Source organism: Gopherus evgoodei, chromosome 11 (assembly GCF_007399415.2).
Source record: "Gopherus evgoodei ecotype Sinaloan lineage chromosome 11, rGopEvg1_v1.p, whole genome shotgun sequence".
NCBI lineage: Eukaryota > Metazoa > Chordata > Testudines > Testudinidae > Gopherus > Gopherus evgoodei.
The window spans coordinates 70,134,422-70,147,546 of NC_044332.1; the positions used below are offsets into that span (position 1 = coordinate 70,134,422).

General features: G+C 41.7%; 2 protein-coding genes across 9 annotated transcripts in view; one reads left to right on the forward strand and one right to left on the reverse strand.

Annotated features, from left to right (window-relative positions):
- ADCY5 (adenylate cyclase 5) overlaps positions 1–8,385 on the forward strand; it is a 324,158-nt gene extending 315,773 nt beyond the window's left edge. For both annotated transcript variants that reach the window (XM_030579268.1, XM_030579269.1), the window contains exons 21-22: positions 519–643; positions 3,423–8,385. In XM_030579268.1, the coding sequence (XP_030435128.1) occupies positions 519–643; positions 3,423–3,551 (254 nt within the window). In that variant the 3' untranslated portion in view covers positions 3,552–8,385. The remainder of the gene's footprint in view (positions 1–518; positions 644–3,422) is intronic.
- SEC22A (SEC22 homolog A, vesicle trafficking protein) overlaps positions 3,840–13,125 on the reverse strand; it is a 45,255-nt gene continuing 35,969 nt past the window's right edge. For all 7 annotated transcript variants that reach the window (XM_030579277.1, XM_030579271.1, XM_030579274.1 and 4 more), the window contains exon 8: positions 3,840–4,590. The gene's annotated coding sequence lies outside the window, so the exon portion shown is untranslated. The remainder of the gene's footprint in view (positions 4,591–13,125) is intronic.

Below are 13,125 nucleotides of genomic sequence, written 5' to 3' on the forward strand. Positions count from 1 at the left end.
ACCACTAGAATTGGCACTAGTAGGGAAGTGACATTCGCAGCAGCAAGGCCAAAGATTGAATAGTCACAGAGGCTCTTTCTGTGTAAAGGTTGAGGCATGCTGGCATCTGGGCAGTACTGGGAATCATTCATTGTTGCTGCTCCTGATACACCTGCTATGTGGACACAGACTTCAGTCTCAAGGCCTGTCATTTTATCACCTGACTTGGACATTAAATTTCCTTTAAAAATAGGAGAAGTCATGAGAAGCAAAGTGATATTTAGGCTGGGGATGTCATCAGGACTCTGTATTATCACGTAGAAGACCCCGTTCTTCCCTGTGGCAAATACGTCTCCCAGTCTTCCCACAGCTTTAAAAAACAACATATTGCACAGCTGGAAGGTTTTATGGATTATTTTTGGATTTAGAAAGGGAAATGCCTAGCCTAGGAACATTCATATATGTGCCTGATGAACAGCCTGCTCACATGACTCCTAAGTGATAGACCTGACGCACTGGGATTTCTTTTCTGTTCCTAGGGTTAAATATTGGTCCTGTGGTAGCTGGGGTAATAGGCGCACGCAAACCTCAATATGACATCTGGGGAAACACAGTCAATGTAGCCAGTCGAATGGACAGTACAGGTGTTCCTGACAGAATTCAGGTGAGTTTTAATTAACATAAAACATATCATGTATCTCATTTCATCACTTTATGCCAAATGTTTAGACAGTAGGGTGAGAGAGGTGAACTAGGGGCCTGAGCACAGTATTGGGAGCCTGGAATCCTAAGTTCTGATCCTGAATCCTGTGGTCTTGAGACAATTCATTCATTTCTCTATCTTTCCGTTGGGGGTTAGTATGCTGAGGGACGTTGTGAAGATTAATGTTAAAGCACTAGGGGAAGTGATACTAGGAGGCAAATTCTTTATTGTTGAGCCCTATGCAACTAGATAATATAACACCTATTGCAAAATATGACATCCTTTGAAGTAGGATATGGCTATATTTCTGTTGCCACGCAACCTCACTGCTAAAGAGCAAGGAGAATCTTAGAGTTATTTTGGTTTACTAGGACTTGCCTCACAAATTTGTTTCTGTGAATACTGTTATCTGTTATAAGCAGCATTTTCCACAAACTATAATGTCCTTAATTTTCTCTGTCACAATGATGCCCTGTATTCTGTGAAGACATATATATATATACACTCTTTCTTCAGAGCTGTAGAAGGATTTCAGATAGGCAAGGGGTGGGGACATTTCCCTAGAGAAGTGGAGAGAAAGAGTAGTTTTAAGGTTAATGCAATCTTTCTTATTCTAATCAAGGTCCGTGTTCAGTGTTCAAAGAGAGTGACCTTTCCAGCAATTCATTTCCATTGTCACATGGCACATACAGTTCTGTTTTCTCTAAAGAGTTGAAGCCACTGTTGTGTATCATCATTCCTCAGTACCATACTGCAGAAGTATAAAAATAATAAGAGTAAATGATGCAAAATCCAAGTGAAGATTTTTGTGCTTTTTTCCAGTTAAACTGAGAGTTAACTGGACCACTGTTTATTAAAACTTTTCTACCTAAGAATATCCGTGAGCAGTTTTCTCTCTAGACTAGTGACTTTCCAGCCCTATGAAGGTAGAAGTGGAAACATTTAAAGCCAGAGAACAGAGCATGAGAAAATCCTGTAAGGAAAAATTCTGCACTGAACAGAGTCTATAGTAGATCAGATCTTAACAGGACTTTGTCAGAGCTGTGTTTTCAAAGTGACCATATTTTAATGAGCTGCATTGTGAGCTAGTAAATACACGGGTATGCCATATATACAACACAATAGTCAAGGAAAAGAGAGTTCAGGAAATTATCAGACTCTTTGCCCACACTGATAGTTAACACAATGAGTGCAGGTAGATTTCTGGCTCCATCAGGCAATGGAAGATCAGTGGACTGTTGCAAGAGGATGATTGGATCAGCTCTTCTGTGTACAAATGTCAGGTGATAGGCCCTAAACTGAAAGGATTTGGGGCTAGCTATTCAGAGGTAGCTAGGTGTCTAGTGGGATTTTCAAAAGAGCCTAAGCAGGCCAGAGGTCTAACTCCCAATGAGTTCGGTGCCTAAACTGCTTCTTTAGGCAACTAAATATCTTTGAAAATTTGGCCCCTACCCCCTTGAAAATGTTTTTCTATGTAGCAAATGGTTATATTTGAATGGCAGCTGCCTTAAGCCGCGGCATGAAACAGCATGGTGTCCGAACAATCCTTGTCGTCTTTTCACCCAATTTGATCACCTAATGTGTTTCCAGTTTGTTTGCAGCTTCCTGAGAAATGACACAAGTCGTGTGTTATCCATTTAACCTATTTAAGAGCTTACTTCATAGGGTCCACAATTTAAATGGATTTCCAACCTACTTCCCTAGCAGCACCTACTTCCACAGGAATACAGCCAAGCATTTCACTTGGGTTCTAGATGCAGTGGCTTAGTACTATGACTAAGGCTACGAATCTGTCACAGATTCTGTTGATTTTTTGGGGGACCTCCATGAGTTCTTCTGGGACAGGGCTGTGGAGCAGCAGCAGCTGCTGCCAGAACAGGTGGCTGGCGGCCAGCCCTGAAGCAGTGGCTCCCGGAACAACTGGCAGCCGCTGGCTCTGAGCCCACTGGAGCAGCAGCCAGGATAGGGGCTGCCCGAACACCTGACCAGCAGTCAGTCCGGGTGCCACCAAACAGCTGGGCAGCCCCAGGCTGGTCAGAGCAGCAGTTGGGGTTGGGTCAGTCCCCCAGGGTCTGGAGCGACAATGGTCAGCACCTGCCACAGGAGCAGCTGCAAGCCTAGGCATTTTTGTTTATTGCCTGCCAGCTGTCCGTTACTTTTACTAAAAATACCTGTGACAGAATCTTAACTTTGACTATGACTAACCTTTTTCATATTGTGACCTGTGCCCCACTCCCTTAATGTAAGCACATACTGGAGACATGAAATGGGGTATTTCCTCCCCCCCCCTCCCCCCGGACCATGACCCAGCACTTCACCTGGCTTCTAGAGGCAAGCTTATAACTGTGACTTATCTTATTCATATTGTGATCCCTTGTAGCCTGCCCCTCCTCCCCCAAAGCAAATCAACTTCAGCAGAATACCGGCTCCATGAAATGGAATTGCTAGTAATTTCTTTCCTCCTCAGCCTCTGGAATCATGACCCTCAGCTGGAGAGCAGCTGATGTGCCCAATATGACCTTGAAAATCATTGTTTGCAGCTTGTAGCAGTTACGTAACTTGTGCTGGCCACCTTCCTATAAACTGGTTGATACAAGTAAGAGAATTTTAACAAAACAAAATATTACACCCAAAATTAATTGCATGTGTGGATTACGTGGCTGAAGAGAGATGATGTAGAGGTGGGGGCGAGCAAGTTTATTGGTTCTGCTATTGCTTCTAATCTATTCTCTCTCTACAGGTGACCACAGACATGTACCAGGTTTTAGCAGCCAACGGCTATCAGCTGGAATGTCGAGGGGTGGTTAAGGTAAAGGGTAAAGGAGAAATGACCACCTACTTCCTAAACGAAGGGCCTCCAATCAGTTAGCAGCAACCATGGCACAACTTTAAAAAATGGCATTTGCACGGAGAAGAATTGCTGTTTAGCTGTGGACCCAAAAGTACAGCACAGTTGCATTTTTTCATGCAAACGACTTTAGAGCATGGTTCTGACAAGCAAACGAACTTTAGCCACATGCCATGCAGTGCAGAAGAAAGAAAACACTGTGGAGTAATTCCCAGTGGAGTGCTAAATCGACCAAAGATGCATCTCTGTGGAATTCCCAGATAAAAGAAATGAATTTGCGCTTTGAAAATGAAGCTGCTGCACAGGACATAAAGATATTTAAATATTTATTGAAGCTACACAAAATTTTACTGGGTTGAAGGAATGTATGATTCACTACAAAGCATTATTTTGGAAAGGATTTGCACTCCTATAATATATCTGTTCCATACGATCAGCTCTTTCAAGTGCACCCCATTCTTTTATTAGCTGTTTGATAGGCTTTCAAAATTAAAAGTGACCCCCACTGTTCTACACAAAAGGCCTTTCAGAACAGCATCGGTAATGTTTTTAGGTTGAAAAAGAAACCTTGCCCTATAAAACTGTCCCCTTTCTAACAGCCTACTCTTCTGAATAGGACTGGTACACCTAATATCAAGATAAGGAAACATGGCTCTGCAAACATATTTATTAAATGAAAGTCTTCTGTGCTCTTCTTTGGTATATATATCAGTTTACACATGAAAGACTAGATGAAAACAAGAGACAGACACTTTTGGGGGAACCCTTCCCCCTCAACTTTCTTGTTTTTGTATTTTTTATTTTGTAATATTGAAAACATGGAGATCTAACATCTATACCAAATTCTATATTTTGTAAATTATATATATTAGAAAAAAGTCTGTCCACACCAGGGTGTGGTGGGTTGTGTATATATAACCTGCAGAACTATGTAACATTCCGTGCATTATTCTCTGAATACAGACTTGGCAGTTTTCAGATTAAGAGTAAACAATCAAACAACAGTTCATGAGGTTGCAGGCCGAGTCAGATGCATTTTTAAGTGAAAATTCAGAAAACCCTACAGAAGAGAAAAAAATCAAGTACAGTAATCATTACAAAAAACTGTTCATTTCAGGATTCAAGATGCAGTTGGAGATGATAGAGTGCAGCGAATGGAAGTAGGATGCATGATAAATAACTCAGCTCTTGAGAATATCAGAGAAGCCTAACAGGGAAGAGCACTGAGCAAATTTCATCTGAAGAGTGCAAAAACTCTGTCACACTGGAACAAAAATAAGATCATTTTAACAATTCCTTTAAAATTGTTATTTTCTCACAGCAGCTATTAATAGAATCCTGATAATACAAAAAATTGTCCAAGATACTTGAAGTGCCATTTGCCTTTACAAAGAACTATGTACTGCACTGCCAGGGTGACTAGCTGGTAGCAAACATTTAATTAAATTAATGATTCACAGCTATTTTAAGAGTTAGGTGATTCTATCTTTTTAAAAAAAAGACAGATGGATCATCTGTATGTGGACTCAAGAGATCTTTAAATAGAGTGACACCAATATCATGTTGGACATATCCTCTGACTAGAGGGGGGGTATATGAATAATTCGTTATGATTTATGTACCTTTTTTAGCTTGTAAAAATTAAACCCTTGCTATTTTATTTTTTAAAAAGCATTTTAAAGCCCTATTTTTTATATTCTATGAGGGGAGAGTTTTGATACTGAATTTGGCTATCACTCAAATATTTTGACATTCAGTAAAGTTCTTTTCAACTCTTCTCAGGGCAAAAATTACTGTATTAACAACTTAATGATTGCACTATAGTGGTGATTTATAAAATAAGTATTTCACTTTATTTTTTACAACAAGAGTAAGTTAAAATGCATGGGCCTGTTCTAATTAATTTACCATGTTGCTTAGCATGCAGCCATTTAAACTTGAGCTTAAATGGCACCCGTTATCCTTCCTTTTCTCCTTTAATAGGCCACAGCTTTGAAAAGTATAGTATATTGACTTCTGTAAAACTGCCAAGTCTGCCCTTGTACTATACTTTTGCTGCTTTGCGTTGTCTGATTTGCAAAATTCTTTCGTTACATGGCACAATGACCACTCCCTTCCCTCTCCCCCATCCCTTTCTACCACTCACTGGGTTTCATCATCTTCATCATGTACATTCATTTTTAGGTTTGCTTTCTACTTTACTAAAATCTGTATTCTTAACTTTTGATCAGGCTGCTGCTCCACCTTGCACAGCTGTGTTGTCAATGATATTTCAAGTCCCAAGTATCTCTGACTGTGATTGCTGACAGTGTGTCATGATCATTTCAAGGGGTATACACTCTCTTTATTTTAGCTCCTATAAAAATTGATACCATTATGATTTCCCATGGAAATTGAAATCTATTTAAATAATTTAACTATATTAAACACTGTTTCACTGGTAACATGGCCTTGTTCTATGTTTTATTTAAGCTCTAGCTGGCTCGTGAAAAGACATTTGTGCATCAGATGATAATTATGCACAAGTTTTAGATGTTCCATATTTAAATGTAACGTAACTGATGTGTTCTGTACAGAAAACCTAGAACTGTGTTTGAATGAAGTTTTGTGACCAGTTGCACAATCCAGGTTATCTACTGTGAGACTATTTAAGCACAGATCCCCTTAGCACTTATTTGTACTATGAACGTCCCGCTATATGTGCGTGCTGTGTATTGAGGAACCCCCTAAGGTAAATTTGAGCCAATATCAGAAAGCCTGGTTATATCTGGCATATTTAAATAGATGCTAGTAACTCATCTTACTTTGAAATAACTACTCTACCTACAATGCTACCGTTTTGCTGCACATGGTTTATTTGCTACTACATTCAAAGTTAACTTGTGTGATGTACAACGCAATTTTAAGAACAGACCTGTTAGCATGCCTAGGTATTAGAAGGATGAGGAACTTTTGTCTGGGGGTTCAAACTATACCTCCTAGAACTGAGAGCAATGCCACATTCTGTTATAATGCAACTCCCCAGGACAACTGGAAGGGAACCAAGTTCTTGTCAAAATAACCCCTCATAGCTAGATTCACAAGGAGCTTTACACAGAAGTATTCATACCCAACATGTAGGCACCACTGCTGTCCATGTCTGTATTGCTGCTAGTAGACATGAGCCAAGCCATGTAAGTGCTGCTGCTGCCCCACAGCTAATGAGCTCTTTCACTTTGAATAATTAAATATTTACTGGAGCAAGGCCTTGAACCTGAGGCTGTCTACACCACCATTTGTGTTGGTGTAACTCACACCCGAGCCGGTGTGGACAGCGCCACATCACCAGGAAAGTATCTCCAGCCCCTGCCAGTGGGAGTAGTTAAGCTGACCGGAGAGCTCTCTCCCGGCAGTTCAGAGTGGCTACGTAAGAGAGCTTACCATGTAGCCAGGCCCTATCTCTCCCTGTGCATGGTGTGGGGGAACCTGGTGATTTCAGCTTGGTGTCAGGGCCCCTAGGACTTAGGTACAGCAACCCTGGAGTTCATAATATATCTCAAAATATTAAATAAGCTGATTTACAGGTATAATTTTTCAAGCACTAACTGGTCAGGCCCTAGTATTACTGAAAAAGGTGCATCAATTTAGATTGATTAAGCACCTAACATATCATTGATAGTGGGGTTTTTTTTAACTGAGTTTACTCTTTGTTTAGAGAAAACAAGGACAATTACAAAAATTAATAAAAACCATTATGAATAATTTAAAATCACCTCTATTTCCTTTTGGTTATAGAATTCCTCCTATTGCCCTGCCAGAGTAAAGATATCTGGAATTTTGTACTATTTGTAAGGGGGGGAGGAAGGATGCTTTAGACTAGAAACCTACAATCAGTACTGTACTTGCTACATCTCCCCAGAATGTGAATTTCCCTTTTTTAACTCTCAGACGTATACAATATTGCCATCTGCTGGAAACAAACTATTTTACATTTCAGGCAAACCACTATGTTAACACCACTTTTCTTTAAACAACCAAAACCAAACATAGCATCATAAAACTCAGAGATCGGAGAGATGCAGGGGCTAGATCTAATCAAACAGCATGGTAGAATTTCCTAAGGAGAGGGCATGCTGTATCCAATATTTACCTGCTTCTATAATTTCTCTCACCTAAAGTGACCAAAAGCAACTGAAGGAAACCAAAAAACCCATCTCACTTTTTTCTAGCCAACTCATTAGACAAGGCTGAGTTTTTTTGTAACGTGAACAATTCATAGCTCGGTTGTGATGACTTAATTCCCTGCTAAGCTCGCATGTTTCATCTTTAAAGTGATTTCTGTACATTAATTCACAGATGAGCAGAGCTAGAAAAGGTCCAGTTAGACCCCAAATTCCAAGATAATCTTCCTGCCATGCATGACTCTTCCCTTTTGTCTATGTACCCGTGTGTTTTGTCTTGCCTAATGTTTGTATGCCAAGAAACAGAGCTTCCCCACTTCTCCTGGAAGCACATTCTCCAACCTAACCCATCTCATTGTCAGGAAGTTTTTTCTTGTCTTAATTTTGTCCCATCATGAGTAATTATATACTCTCAACATATTATCCAGTCTCTCTTACACTTAGCAATGGGGTCAATGGAGCTGCATAAGTGAGGAATACAATTTCATGTGTAAAATCCCTGTAAAATCACTTAGAAATGCTGGAGCTTACAGATTCTTTTTGTCCCAGTTCTGCAGATGGATCCACACAAACAGACCCATATTGAATTTACTGGGGATTCTAGAGGCAGATTCCTGCGCCCTTATGAATCTAACTGCAGGATCAGAGTACAACAGGGGCTTTCTTCTACCAGCACTTTAAAAAAAAAAAAAAAAGTAAAATGCCTCTACAACACATTCAATTATGCAAAACCACTAATACTACAAGCATTCAGACAACATGCATTTTTACAATGGGTGGCTGATGCACGTAGCTTTCCTGCTGTTACTGTCTTGCCAAGTGTCAAGCCAAAAGAGCATATGCTTAGGGCTTGGCTACACTCAAAGCTCCAAAGCACTCCCGCGTCAGCGCTTTGAAGTGCGAGTGTGGTCGCAGCGCCAGCATTGACAGAGCTCTCCCAGCGCTGCACGTACTCCACCTCCCCATGGGGATTAGCTTGCAGCGCTGGGAGCCGCGCTCCTAGCACTGGGGTACTGTTTACACTGGTGCTTTGCAGCGCTGTGACTTGCTGCGCTTGGGGTGTTTTTTTCACACCCCTGAGCGAGAAAGTTGCAGTGCTGTAAAGCGCCAGTGTAGCCAAGGCCTGAGTGTTTTTAAATGGTAATGCATTTCTACTTATTACTTAATCTGGGATTCAAAAAGGCAATTCATATGGTGGGGTGGGTGAGAGAGAACCCTAAACAGATGTCATTGCTTCTTTGCTAAAGAAACTACTAATTATTAAAGATGCAGCAATGGGTATTGAATAACCTCACCATTTAAAAATAACTTGACAGACTTTAAAACAATAGTGTTCTACCTCCAGTCAGCCATTTGATGCAGAGAAAATGAGTTCTTTAGGACAAAAAAGTGATTGGCTTAAACCTGCTACATTACCAACTACATACTCAAACTGCCAAAGAAACGTCCAAACCCAAAAACTGTATCTTCTGAAAGACTTTGATATTATTCTACATTTTAAAATGCACCTTTAGGCAGTTAACCCACCAAAGATTGCTAGAAAAAACACAAAACAGAGAGGGCTGGTTACTGTTCAGTGCCTGGGAAAAGGTTGGTTGCTGGAGGGAAAAGAAAAAACAAACAAAAAAACTAACCGGCTGAAGGGGAAATTCTTAAAAGTTTCACATTTCTACTCAGGTATTTAAAAAAATAAATGAAAAACAGACCACACAATACCATGAAAGGCGTCAGGATTTTTAGGTCAGAAAACACACAGGGAAACAAAAAAAACAACATAGTGTGTGTTTTAAAGAGCTATAGTGAGACGTGAACATTCCTAATTAATCAAATTTGAACAGACTCATGTTTTTACATATGCTGGATCCAGTCTGCCTCAGAGCTTAACCTCTAATAGGATGCTGAGTGGCCTCAGCTTCCACTGATGTCCCACTGAATGCACCCAGCACCTATCAGAACCAGACGCTTTTCATTGTGCAACTTCAATTCTAATCAGACTTGGACTGTAACCAGTACAGAATCTGTCCTCATGAACCTGATTCAACATCTAGTGAAGTCAATGGAAAGTCTCCTGTTGACTTCAGTTAAGTACTGGATGAGGTCCAGTGGGCACAATCCTGGCCCCATTAAGTCAAGGGAAATTTTGCCATTGACTTCAGTGGGTCAGGATTTCACCCCATAATGGGACACAAAGGGTGCGTTTTCCGAAACCCTGCACAGAAAAAGTTCAAATATTCTAACTACCCACATGAAGTTTGTGCACAAAAACAGTTCTGAACATCTAATATGTATGACTAGCTTCCATGTTTAGTAGTGAATTTGTGAGGAACTGTCAGCTGGAGAGTAGACATTATCTCTTCACTGTAAATTGTGATTTTTCTCAGCAAGCAGAGTTAAATCTGTCTGGCCTGGTCTACACTACGCGTTTAAACCGATTTTAGCAGCATTAAACCGATTTAACGGCGCACCCATCCACACTACGAGGCCCTTTATATTGATGTAAAGGGCTCTTTAAATCGGTTTCTGTACTCCTCCCCAACGAGAGGAGTAACGCTAAAATCAGTATTACCATATCGGATTAGGGTTAGTGTGGCCGCAAATCGACGGTATTGGCCTCCAGGCAGTATCCCACAGTGCACCACTGTGACCGCTCTGGAAGGCAATCTGAACTCAGATGCACTGGCCAGCTAGACAGGAAAAGCCCCGCGAACTTTTGAATTACATTTCCTGTTTGCCCAGCATGGAGCTCTGATCAGCACGGGTGGCGATGCAGTCCCAAATCCAAAAAGAGCTCCAGCATGGACTGTATGGGAGATACTGGATCTGATCGCTGTATGGGGAGATAAATCTGTTCTATCGGAGCTCCGTTACAGAAGACGAAATGGATATTTCGATACAGAAGACGAAATGCCAAAGCATTCGAAAAAAATCTCCAGGCTACACAGTGCTGCGTGACAAGCGTAACGGAAAGCCAAAGAATCAAATGGACGCTCATGGAGGGAGGGAGGGGGTACTGAGGACTCCAGCTATCTTACAGTCCACAGCAGTCTCAGAAAACTATTTGCATTGTTGGCTGAGCTCCCAGTGCCTGTAGGTTCAAACACATTGTCCGGTGTGGTTCAGGGTATAGCTCGTCAATTTACTCCCTCCCCCCACCACGTGAAAGAAAAGGGAAAGAAATCGTTTCTTGACTTTTTTCAATGTCACCCTATGTCTACTGAATGCTAGTGGTAGACACGATGCTGCAGCAGTGAAGAGCAGTGTCCGCTCCTTTCCCCTTCCCGCTGGCAGACGGTACAATATGACTGCTATCTGTCGTCACCATCAGCCCGTGAGTGCTCCTGGCTGGCCTCTGGTGAGGCTGGCCGGGGGCGCCTGGGTAAAAATAGGAATGATTCCCGGTCATTCCCAGTAGATGGTACAGAATGGCTGGTAACCGTCTTTATCATAGCAACTGGGGGCTGAGCTCCATCAGCCCACTCCCTTTCCTGTGTAAAGAAAAGATTCTGTCCTGCCTGGACTATCATAGCAGTGGGATGCTGGGCTCCTCTCCTCCGTACCGCTTAATGTCCTGCCTGGACTAATAACAGCTGGAGGCTGCCTCCCCCTCATTTTATCTCACTAACAAGTCACTGTTTCTTATTCCTGCATTCTTTATAACTTCATGACACAAATGGGGGGGACACTGCCACGGTAGCCCAGGAAGGTTGGGGGAGGACGGAAGCAACAGGTGGGGTTGTTGCAGGGGCACCCCCCGTGAATGGCATGCAGCTCACCATTTTTGCGGGATCTGACACGGAGCAGCTGTGCTCTCTGATACACTGGTTCTCTAGTACACTTGCCCCATATTCTAGGCAGGACTGACTCTATTTTTAGAAACCATAAAGGAGGGATTGACTTGGGGAGTCATTCCCAGTTTTGCCTTTGTGCCCCCGGCCGACCTGAGCCAGGGGCACCCATGATAGCAGCAGACAGTACGAAACGACAGATAACCATCATCTTACTGCCAATTTACAATGGCAGCAGATGGTACAGAACGACTGATAACCGTCTCTGCTATCATGCAAAAGCAAACGAATGCTGCTGTGTAGCGCTGCAGTAACGCCTCTGTTAGCGGCATCCAGTACACATACGGTGACATCAAAAAACAGCTGAATGGGCTCCATAGTTGCCGTGCTATGGTGTCTGCAAGGGCAATCCAGGGAAAAAGGGCGTGAAATGATTGTCTGCCGTTGTTTTCCCGGAGGAAGGAATGAGTGACGACGTTTACCCAGAACCACTCGCCCCATCAGGCACTGGGATCTCAACCCAGAATTCCAAAGGGCGGGGGAGACTGCGGGAACTATGAGATAGCTACAGAATAGCTACTCACAGTGCTATGCTCTGGAAATCGACACTAGCCTTGGACCATGGACGCACACCGCCGAATTAATGTGCTTAGTGTGGCTGCGTGCACTCGACTTTATACAATCTGTTATACAAAACCGGCTTATGTAAAATCGGAATAATCCCGTAGTGTAGACGTACCCTCTGACAGTTGTATTTTCTCATTATATCTGTTAAATCAGCGGTTTGTTTAATGCCACAAGTAATAGTAATGCAATAATGGCTCTAGATGTTACAGCAAGGGAACGTATCCTTTGAAAAGCAGGGGTAAGGGAAGATGATTAAAAGGAAAAACAGACTTCTCAGACTGATACATGAGCAGCCACTGACAGGGCAGCAACCTACATCTGCATAAGGTCACAAGACTGGAACAAAGAGGTACTTCAGTGTATGTTCCTAGTACTACACCTGAGGTGAAACAAGTAGTGGTAAAAACTATTTTAGACCTTCCAATAGGGCAGGTTTATAATGCTAACTGTTGTTTAGTTTCCTGACTGTCATAATGATAATAAGCTAAAAGCATTATCTTTGCAAACAATTTAACTCATTAACTGCAGAAGTTACAAATACCAAGCCCAATCCTGCAACCCGTGTTCACGTAAGTATTCAGTACACATGCTAGTATTCCCATTGACTTCCATTGGGCTGTTTCCATAAGTAACCCCTACAATTACTTCTTCATTATCTCTTTTTTTCCTAACAAGAAGCAACTCCTTGGTCCAATTTCCTCTGAGTGAAATTCACTCAAGACCTAAGCACCATTAAAGTCATCAGAATGCAGATTAAGGAGGACCTGCACTCATTCAAATCAATGGAAGGTTTTCTATTGACCTCTCTGGAAGTCGGATTGGGTCCTAAATATATCAGCATAACAAATTAACGTTCCTGAGTGATTTTTGCACTTTAAAAAAAAAACAAAAAAAACCCCAAACCAAAAAAACTCAAGAATTTTTGGCTCAAAGGAATGTGTTGAAAGACAAAAGCTTTAGTTTTTACTAAACACACAATATCCATATTTCAAACCCCAAGTTTAATATAGTAAAAGATTTATT